This window comes from Bombus flavifrons, chromosome 9, assembly GCF_040668555.2.
Source record: "Bombus flavifrons isolate JBK064 chromosome 9, iyBomFlav1_principal, whole genome shotgun sequence".
NCBI lineage: Eukaryota > Metazoa > Arthropoda > Insecta > Hymenoptera > Apidae > Bombus > Bombus flavifrons.
The window spans coordinates 9,217,397-9,228,177 of record NC_138450.1 but is presented as its reverse complement, the minus strand read 5'-3'; the positions used below and the strand labels follow the sequence as shown (position 1 = coordinate 9,228,177).

At 28.0% G+C, this 10,781-nt stretch overlaps 4 protein-coding genes across 5 annotated transcripts; 1 reads left to right on the top strand and 3 right to left on the bottom strand.

The window, feature by feature from the left end:
- LOC138183058 (heat shock factor protein 5) lies at positions 1–1,622 on the top strand. Its single transcript, XM_069119590.1, is given in 5 exon segments — positions 1–703; positions 1,161–1,260; positions 1,463–1,502; positions 1,504–1,590; positions 1,592–1,622. Coding segments are annotated over 5 exon segments (708 nt in total). The 5' UTR covers positions 1–253.
- Positions 1,623–1,793: 171 nt separating this feature from the next.
- Positions 1,794–3,648, bottom strand: LOC138183055 (GPN-loop GTPase 1). Its single transcript, XM_069119587.1, has 5 exons — positions 3,466–3,648; positions 3,069–3,394; positions 2,638–3,002; positions 2,328–2,557; positions 1,794–2,213 (listed from the first exon to the last, which is right to left on the bottom strand). The coding sequence occupies exons 2-5, from the start codon at positions 3,307–3,309 to the stop codon at positions 1,874–1,876; spliced, it is 1,176 nt and encodes a 391-aa protein (XP_068975688.1). The 5' UTR covers positions 3,310–3,394; positions 3,466–3,648; the 3' UTR covers positions 1,794–1,873.
- Positions 3,649–4,181: 533 nt separating this feature from the next.
- On the bottom strand, positions 4,182–5,578 carry LOC138183056 (replication protein A 32 kDa subunit). 2 transcript variants are annotated; one of them, XM_069119589.1, is made up of 3 exons: positions 5,437–5,578; positions 4,968–5,191; positions 4,182–4,807 (listed from the first exon to the last, which is right to left on the bottom strand). In XM_069119589.1, the coding sequence occupies exons 2-3, from the start codon at positions 5,089–5,091 to the stop codon at positions 4,350–4,352; spliced, it is 582 nt and encodes a 193-aa protein (XP_068975690.1). In that variant the 5' UTR covers positions 5,092–5,191; positions 5,437–5,578; the 3' UTR covers positions 4,182–4,349. The 2 variants fall into 2 exon arrangements, with proteins under 2 accessions (XP_068975690.1, XP_068975689.1); XM_069119588.1 differs by lacking the exon at positions 5,437–5,578 and having other exon boundaries at positions 4,968–5,422.
- A 576-nt stretch (positions 5,579–6,154) lies between these two features.
- On the bottom strand, positions 6,155–10,209 carry psidin (phagocyte signaling impaired). The gene is made up of 10 exons (XM_069119761.1): positions 10,054–10,209; positions 9,704–9,928; positions 9,336–9,589; positions 9,025–9,248; positions 8,639–8,948; positions 8,244–8,548; positions 7,902–8,160; positions 7,579–7,824; positions 6,893–7,501; positions 6,155–6,811 (listed from the first exon to the last, which is right to left on the bottom strand). The coding sequence occupies exons 1-10, from the start codon at positions 10,112–10,114 to the stop codon at positions 6,587–6,589; spliced, it is 2,718 nt and encodes a 905-aa protein (XP_068975862.1). The 5' UTR covers positions 10,115–10,209; the 3' UTR covers positions 6,155–6,586.
- Between the last annotated feature and the right edge of the window lie 572 nt (positions 10,210–10,781).

The window sequence follows — 10,781 nt, the reverse complement described above, 5'->3', positions numbered from 1 at the left end:
CTATAGCATTCAAATAATTACTTCTTCTATGATGTACTTAAAAATTGTGCTTATTTTAATATTTCAAGCTCGCGCCAAGAGATTAAAATAGTTCAGACGATTCCAAAAGAAGAAATATTGTTGCTGTGATACGATAGTATTTTGTTTGCAAAAGATAATCGATCGGATTCGAGAAAGAGAAGAGAGAAATTTGCAGTGTTTAGTTTCGTTCTGCGTTCTATAGACGACTATAAACGCTACTTTCGAATCGAACATGTACGACGATTGCATATTTCTTTCGTTGCGATTTCCGCAAAAACTATGGCGTATAGTGAACGAATGCAAAAGTGGTGCCATTCGTTGGAGCCTTAATGGTAATACGATTCTTCTTGATTACAAGAAATTTCAAGAACAGTATCTCGACGCGGGTAATTCCATCTTCAAAACGAAAAACATTACGAGCTTTATCAGGCAGCTGAATCTGTACGGCTTCCGGAAAGTGACGTCACATAATAGAGATCCAATTTGTAATTCTCACAATCCGGACGTTCATGAATTTTTGCATGAAAATTTTCGTACTGGAAGGCCCGATCTCTTGTCAAGAGTATACAGGAAAACTGCCGGAAAAATGAGACACTGTCGACGGCTTAATGCAAAATGTGCCGCGGAACAGAATTTTTTAAGCAAGGACTCCGATCACGTATCGCGTTTACACATGTGCCGGGTAAATAAAAATAGGAAATACTTTGCTTTCCTTGATAAATTAAATTAATTGAAAAATGATTCTTCTTCTTTTTTTTCTTCAGTGACGAAAATAATATTGGCATCGACTAGCTTTCCTTATAAAATCCTGTATAAATTGCATGTAAAAAGCATGACTTTTATAGAATTTTTTTGTAAAATGTTTTTTTCAAGTTTGAAGTTCAAATACATATGCATATTCTATATCCTATCCTAAATCCTCTTAGAAATTTTATGTCTAAGATATACCTATTTAATAAGATTTTAATAAAAATTGGAACTTGTGTAATTTTCTTTAAATAAATTAATTTTAAAATCATTATTTTGAAAGAAGATATTTTTAATCAACTACCCTAAAATCTTAGCTATATTCAACAGAAAAAATTACAAAAAATTGTAATTGTAATTTTTGTATTTCACAAGATTTTGATTGTTTCCAGTTGGCGTTAACGAAAGCGCTAGAACAAATATCGCGAGAATACCAACAAAAGCAAAATCGTATATTAAAAGATGAAAATACTTTAAATTCCCCTGAAAAAGGTAGTGTAATCTAAGTCTTTATGAATCAAACATATTTATTTATTTATTTCATTGTTTGTATATTTATTTAATTGCTCCGCGGCTCACTTGAAAACATCCTTAAATTTAGTAGTATTGAAAAATATCATTAAAAGAAATTTGTTAACCAATATAAAATACAGAATTTCTATTAGAAATTAATCTTAACATAATAAAATTTCAGTATTGAATAGTTTATATACGCCACAAAACCATGAACCCACTTATAGATTGGATTACAAAAAATTCGGTACCAATTTCTTCAAAAAAGGATAACTCAAATGACACACAACTTGCTTCCAGTGTTTATGTTGTGGACAAATTTTTCTAAAACTATTAATTAAATATCCAAGGAAAAATATATTATTTTATACGTTATTTGAGCTTTCTGCATTATCAGTATTATTATAATATTTAAGTATTCTTAGGACAATTGCCATTTAGAAAATAAATAATATGTAAAATAACATTTTCCATTAAATGTGTAATTATAAAATGTAAAGTTCAAAATATAATATCTTTATATTAAACGTACAATTTATTTGTTAATAACAAAATTTATTTTTTAATGTTTTTACAAACATTTCTTCTTAGGCTATGTATCACTACTTGTTGTAGGTTGATCAGTTATATGTTTCTTTTGTTGCATTTTATGTCTATTTAAAAAACTTTTGAAGGACTCTGCTTCCTTTCTTTCTTCTTCATCTTCTTCGTTTTTAAATGGATTTTCCATACCTTCTTCATCTTCACTTGATTCATTACCAGCGTGTTTTAAATATACATCTGAAATTTCTCTTCCACTATTAACTGTTGTTATTAATGGCATATTTTCTCCTGTAGCTTCCTGAGTTGCTCTTTCAAGTTGTTCTTTCTCTGCCCTTTGTCGCTGAGCATCTCGTTTAATCTTCATTCTTTTCCAAGCTTTCTTATATTCTCTTTAACGGAAAATTTATTTTTTGCATTTCATAACATATTGTATAAATATTATATTAATTAATGATATTAATAATATTTTTTATAAATACTATTGATATATAAACTTCATTTACCTTTCATATTCTTCTTCTGCATCTTTAATAAGTTCAAGAAACTTAGTAATACCAGCTCCTGTTGCAGCAGAAACTCCACAGCTACGTAAATGACTATAAAATTCATCAAGTGTAAGAGCCATACTACGTGTTAAGTTACTAATATAACTCGTTTCTGAATCCAAAGCTTCCTGGAATGCTTCAAAATCTTGCATCCAGTCTACTGCATAACTATGTTCGATAATATCAATCTTAAAACATATATACATAGAATTATATCATTAGATTAATTACTAGATAACACAATAATATTATGTACTTTAACAATTACCTTATTCATAGCAACAATAAATGGTAATTTAGTTTTATAAAGTATAGAACATGCATAAAGCATGTTAGACATGAATGTTACAGGATTAACGCTTCTTACAGTATCTAATATATACACTATAATCGTTGGAAATTCAGATGCTAAAGCTTCTGTTATGATTGTCCCACTTGCTGACCATGTAAAAACTTCTATTTGCCCAGGAGTATCCAAAATTACATATTCATGCTCTTTGCCTCCTTTATCAATAAGTTCTATAACTTGATCAAATTTTGTAGAAAAAAGATTTAGGGCAGTAACAATACCACCATTTGGTCCTAAACTATACTGTTTCATCACTTCCTTATAATTGACAGTATCTCTAATATCTAAAACATTAAGAATTTATTAAAACATATTTGTAATGAAAAAACAGTAATAATATAATATATTACCTATGTTAGCAGGATAAGGAACTTCTCTACATGCAGGATCTAAATTTATTACATAAGGTTTTCCTGTTTTGTATAATACTGAAACAAGTCTTTGTACAAATGTGGTTTTGCCAGACCCAGCCATTCCAAGAATGATGATACATGTAGGTTTCTTCTCCTTCTTACTTATTTGAGCAGATACATCAGGTTGGGTAGAAATATTTCCGTTAGCAGATTCAGAAATTTCCATAGATTCAGACATATTGAATTCCGTAAATATTTTTGAAAACTTATTATTGAATAATTAAAGAATATAAAATCTGCAATTTATATTGTAGCAAATTAATCTAAAAGAAATCATTTCAATAATTCGTATTTGATAACCTAACTGAAATTTTTTAAACACAATGTAACTCACATATTAATTTTTATACTAATATAAATTACAAGTGAATTATAAAGTTCTTTTAATAAACTTTTTAATCATAGGTCAATGTATAAAAAAAGTTTTCAAATTTCCTTCAGAATATTTTACTCTGTTAAAAACAAACATAAACAGAGTTAAATCTTTATGCACGTATGATGATAGAATGTCAACTACGTTTCGTCCTATCGTTCTATACAAAATGCGCGCGTGTATGTGCAAATACTATTTTCATAGAAATAACTATAGATGACCTACAGATACTTTGCAAAGCTTGTGGTAATCACATACTTAGTAATATCATATATTGAGACATAATTCGTAGATGTCAAAGCGATTTGAAATTCTTAGCAAAACAATATATAGATAAAATTAAAAAAATATGTTAAATAATACCTGAAACTTTAAGAATGGATTGTTGTAACATTTTTTTATTAAATGTTGAATATAACATAATATTGCCTTACTAATTAGGCGTGCGAGTGGGGACAAAATCTTGTCAATTAACAAGGAGTTTCCACGGTATGGTTGGCGGCACTGGCTTTGAATCAACTAACAGAAGAATCGTCCTGTATAATAATATAATATGATATAATAATGATATAATATAACAATCATACTCTATGTTAGGTAGCACTCGGTTGATGTTGAATTAATTGTTTATTTTTAAAAAATAATATTTGTACGTATATTTAGAACAATTATTCGTAATTGTTATCAATTACACAAAACATTAATTCAAATTTATTTCTTAATATTACGTCTATGTAATACAAAAATCTCTATACAATAATTATATAGAATGTACATATTAATCTCTCAACAGGTTTAGATAACTTTAGATTTGAACAACAAAATTCTGTATCTGCTTGACATAATTATGTTGTCTTAAAATGATCATCTGTAAAAGTAGTATAAATATGTCCTTCACTTGTAAGAAAGTCAATTATCTCATCAACTGTTGGTAACATATTCCTTGGCACACGGTTCTTGACAGTCTTTCTTTCTATTCCATTTTCGCTATCATTTTCTGCTTGAATGACCTTATAGACTATAGTTTGTTCTTTAGTCAACCCAAGGTTGTCATCTAGCATAGGGATATCAGGACTTTTATCTTCATTATTAGAAGTCTTTTGAATCTTTAATGTTACATAGGTCACTTCTAATAAATGATTAGTTAACTCATTCAAGGTAGTCAAAGGCCAAATCCTTAAAATTAATATATGTTTGATTTCAGTTTGTTCTCTTATGTATCCAAATACTCGTACATAGGTATTTAAATTAATTATTGATTCTGACTTTCCCACTGACAACCATTGGAAACATGTAATATGACCTGTAATTAATCAATTAATATATTAATTTTATCATATTTCTTCAAAAATTTATTTGATCTAATAAGTAAGAAATAATTATATACTAACATAAAAAATTATATTAATAATAGCAATTTATCTCTAGAATTACATAAATTTCAAAATATTCCTGTTTGATACCTGTTTCATCTTCAATTTCATATGTCACTTTTGTGCTACTCTTCTCTATATGGTGTATAATTCCTACAAGAGTAATAATACTACCTTCCAAATTGTCATTAAGTTGTGTTAACTGTTGAATCATAACAGGAATTATTTTCTTGATTCTTTTACCAGTTTTTTTATTTCCGTCACTTTGATCCTGACTATCGTTCAAAAATCCTCCTGATGCACTCACAATAGTACTGTCCAGGTTAGACCACATTGTCAATACGTAGTACAGAGTAAATTATTACGAAAAAAATTTTGTTACAACACGTGGTATAAATATTATATGAAATCTAATTCAATAATATATAAAATATATGTTTTCAAACTTAAACTGCGTATTCGCCGATTGGCAAGCACATTAATGAATACTGAATGTTGTTGCATACTCATAGAGTGCTTAATGTCATAGACACAGGCATATATTTACACACATACTTACCGTTTAATATAAGATATATAACTGAAAATAAAGCGACTGATAAAAAATTAACCTATATGAAAGATAAGTCGAAAATATGTATAGAATATACAATATAGAAACTCTCCCTACAGAAACAGATCCTTCACAAAATTGTACCAATATGACAATGATCTTATCAATATGAGTAGCAGCCAATATAGCCTTTTAAACTATATAAATATAATTTCTTAATACACACATCTTTATTATAGTTTGCTAATATATTAATGACTAATAATTTTATAATGTTCTTGTTTAAACAAAAATATCCCTGATTTAGATAAAGACAATTAATGTCTAAATATAATTAATTAAGATCTATATTAGCTGATATTAGCTAATTAAAATCACTTAAATATATAAATAGATACAATTTTTTTCGTTTCATATAAATTTATCCAATTTATTAATTTCGTACAGTTCAATCAAGTAATTACTTAAATTATATGATTAACAAGTAATAAATTTATTCATATACAATGGAAGAAGCAAAATACAAATAAAAAACTTTGATATTAGGGAAAAACTATTTTACTCTAGAGTAACATCTTTTTAAATTAGTTAATTTCAACTTCATGATATTTTTCACGTATAAGAATTTATACACACCTCTATGTAAACACGTACTTAATATATATAAGTTAAAAATTTATATGAAAATAATAAACAATTGCATTTTAATTTCAATAACTTCTAAAACAATAAAAAAATTGTACACCAATTTTTAAATGATTATAAATAAAGATAATGGTAACCAATTAGAAAACACTTTTCAATATTCTGTTATCCAAGGATAACAGAATTTAGATTTAACCAAGTTTTATTAATTTAATGTTTTTTTGTCAAATATACTGTTTACTTATTTTAAAAATACATAATTTACATAAGATGGCAGTGTATTCCACATTAACATGAATATACCAAATTTTGTGCTGATGAAATATTTTAATAATTCTTTATGAATTTAGTGCGAAATTGAAACAATTTGAAGAGTTGATTTCCAATAAACAATTCCGTCAGTATTTATAATTGATTAAGTCTAATAACTATGTACACAATAAATGAACTGGTTTTAGAAATCAATGAATAGCTGGATGGATATTCTTTGTACAAGAATTTTCTTACAATTTCAGCTTTTTAAACTGCTTAGAAGTTTTATCGTACTTTGAACTCGAGATTTTAATGATCTGCAACTTTGTTCCAAACTATCTTGACCATATTTAATTATTGTAGCACACAAATCTTCTTCATCGTTACTCAGCCCAGTATGTAATTGGTATTTTTCAAATTCTGTTAGTACCGAATCTAAATTTTGAATCCTCTCTTCAAGTACCATTACTATTTCTTTCCAACTCTATAACACAGTAAACAAACAAATGAAAACATTGCTTAAATTAGAGTAAACAGCTAATATCAATTCATTCAATTAACTTACATGATCATTATCATTTAATGAAATAGATGTTATTTGTTTATTACATTTTTTCTTATTCTTCTTTTGTGAAGTCTTAGGTTGTAATTGTGTTGCACACAGAGTACATATGGCACTAATAATTGCAAGAGTTTCGCTGCACGTTGACGCTCTTAGTAAAAAATGCTTGAAAGACATTGGAATTCTCTTCTCAGGGATATCTATTGTCTGGAGGCATGGTGAAACTCGCAGCATCTGAATACATTCAAAATCAGGATAACGTGACTGAGCAAGCGATTCTGCAAGTCGGGCGATTGTCTTCAATTGTTCGGAGTAATGAGCTTCGCATAACCTTTCGACTGCATCCATAGGAACTAACATTTTACATGATCTATTCTTTCTCCCCTCTAATTCAAATTTTTGAAGAATCGAAGGAATTTGTTCATTATCCAGCTGTTTCAGTTCATTAGAAAATCGAATAAGAAGAGAGGAACTGTCAGGTGCTACACATGCTGCTAAAATTTTTAATATTAAATCTCGCACTGCTAGTAATCTTAACATACATATGCGTGTTTCTTCTTGCATTCTAATATCCTCTCCGTTTTCCGTAAGTGGTTCCCATCCAGGAACAACCTGTTTAAGTAAAGAATTGCATCAATTCTTTTAAATTTTAAGTTTTCTTTTTTAATATTTTATGGATATAGGATTACCTCCAAATCACGATTATCTCGTAAAGAATTCAATCGAACAGAATCCTCGATTAGTTGTATATCCATATTATCTAAAGCAGAAATTAAAGATGTGGAACTACTGCACCAACCTAATTCCAAAAGCATCTTATCTACAGTAGTCATAACAAAGTGAAAAGAATTTTCCAAACGTTCTTTTAACTCCACAAATTCTTGAATCTTTACAAAACTTCCGTATTTATAGGCAAACGTTAAATGATCTGCGCTCTAATCACATATTATAATTGAATTAGATAGAATTTTACTTATTAATTAAAAGAATTTTATAATATACAAATACATACATCTTTGTAATTTGCAATAAAAAATTTAGTAGTATGATCTAAAGTTATGGTAGCTAATGTAAGATGACCAAGTGGAGCAAGTAATGGTGCATGTAAATAACCCAATGAATCTAACTGAATATGTTTAACATCCAACAACGTAAAAACATGATCAGCTGCACCTACTAGTCCTGCTTCCAAATAAATTCGTATTAGTAGAATTTTTATATAAAAATTAGCCGGACTTGATAATAAACCACGTTCTAATAATTCCATTGCCCTATAAATATATATTATTATTTTTATTAGATACTAAATTTTTTCCATAAATACTTTTTTTACTTAAAAATATAAAATAATTACCTATAAAGATACACTGCATCATTTGTATTGCACCATAATTCATGCAATAAGTGCGTTGCTAGAAGAATATAAGAATCTGCTGGACAAAAGTCTGTTGGTAATCTATCTTGGATTGGACATAATTCATTACCCTTCTCATATAATTTACATAATCGTTCTACCAATTGTTTCTGCTTATTTATATCAATATTTGGAGGATGATGAAAACCACAAATACGACGCAATTGTTCTAAATGAATGTGTCTCTGCATTTGCTGCAAATTAGTTGGGAATCCATCAGGTTTGACACCAACGCTTTCTTCTATCTAGAAACATAACAGTATTCAGAATAAAATATCATACAAATGAATTATTACTTTTATCTGAATGATACAGTTTGCTATCTTATTACTTACCTTTTGAATCAACTGTTGCTTGCCCATAGGTGTTAATAAATGTAAGTATAAACGTAAGTCCCCAACTACACAACTTTTTTCTCCAAATTGTGAAAAATACTGATACATTAAGTCAATTGGTTCGGTAACATTTTCGATAATTTCGCCATTTTGAGTAAGCTTTAATAATTCAAATTTTGCAAGGTAAGGAGCTCTACATTTTTTCTCTAATGTGGTTATGATCTTATTAAGGAAATTTAAACATTCTTCTGGCTTTTGAAATTTAAGAGCCGCAAGAAGATAATCTTGGTAATATGCCCAATTGTCAACACTATTTATAATATTTAAGTAGTATAAAACATTAGAACATTATTACTTAAAGTGCACATACACTACATTACACTCACTTTTCACTGATGAGTTCCTTATATGCATTAACTGCTTCAGAAAAACGTTCCAATCTTAATAAAAGTGCTGCTTTGTGTTGTGAAACAGACGAAAGATGTGAAGCTAATGGCCCTGATAAAACATTTAACATTTCTTCATTTTTACCTTGAAGTTCTAATATCATTAAGTAAAGTTGCACTTCTTGTTCTGCTTCCATTTTTCCCTCTTTGATTAATTTTAGTACCTAATTTTTATTAAAATAATGTAAAAGCTACCAATAAAACAATTTATACTTTGTCATACTAGAATAATTTTACATTAATCTACGAACCATTCTTTCTGCTAAAGGTAAAGTAACTCCTTTTGCTAACTTTTCATCTGAATGTATAGCTTGCATAACTATGCTCATCACAGCCCAGAAGTAGTAAGGATTTTTTGGTTTTAGTTTATATAAGGCAAGTGCTGTTTGTTGCTGTTTTTTATAATCTCCAAGACGAACATAAGACATAAAGAGATGTGTTAATAATTCTTCATTGCTAGGATCTACTTTAACTGCAGCTTCGTACACTTCGCTAATTTTATCAGCTGTAAATAAATTCAATACCATATTCAGTTCTTTCAATAATTTAATATATATGTAGCAATTACAATTACAATTACGATATGTGTAAGAAATAATAGAGTACAACTTGGACTTACGTTGGTGTCTTTCTCTATAGCAAATGCTCATGACCTGTAGAGTACAGTCCTCACAGGGAATCTCAGAACGTACTTTATCCATAATAATTTGACATTCATTTTCTTTACCGAGTCGTAATAAAGCCAAAGCTTTGAGTACCCTAGCACATTGATTACTTGGCTGTTTCTTAAGCACTTTATCTGCTTCTTGAAGAGCTTTCTTATTATTTCCATTATCCAACCAATCTGAAATCCACAGTGCAATAATGTTACATAACCTCGTTACCGGTCAAGTACTGAAAGCACGTTCTCTTATGACTTAAGAAATATAAATATTTACTCATTAATAATAATATTAACAATATACTTGCCATATATCGGACGTAAACGGCGTTCATTAACAATATTGTCCGCACGGGTCTTAGACGCCATGATATTTTTTGCAGTAATTTTAAATCAACAAACCAAAGTTTTCCTTCGTCCATGACATGTTCGTATCATAAGGCACATTTGCATTGATTTTTTTTACATATTGTGGCTCCTTACGACTTTAAAAAAGATCAAAATTAAAAAAATAGGTATATTTTTAGATTTCAGAGATTATAATAAAGAAATAAATATCTTTAAATTCATACAAAATGTTCTTTCTTATATCAATATTAAATAAAGAACTAGAAGCAAATAATTCAATGGAACTAATTGTTTTATTAATTGTTAAATTTTATTATAAATAATTAATAATTAAAAAATAAATAAATAATTAATCCAACTTTTACTTTACAATATGATAATTATATAAAATGAAAAATTCAAGTTAAAATTCTCAAATACCATATAGAGAAAAACTACCTTTGGTATACTCAAAGATAGTAAACGTACATAATTTTATTTTGAGGACATACTCATTTTTATTTCAATTAATGACAAAAATTATCAAATTATAGTCGTCAAATCTAACATTAAAATAAAAATGATTAAAATATTATTATATATATACATAAAAGATAAAATTCGCGCCAGAAATATTCGTGTTACTCTATTACGTGAATTTGCTTTTGGTAAGATAATGTAAAATTGCTTTCAGAGATTATATCTAGAA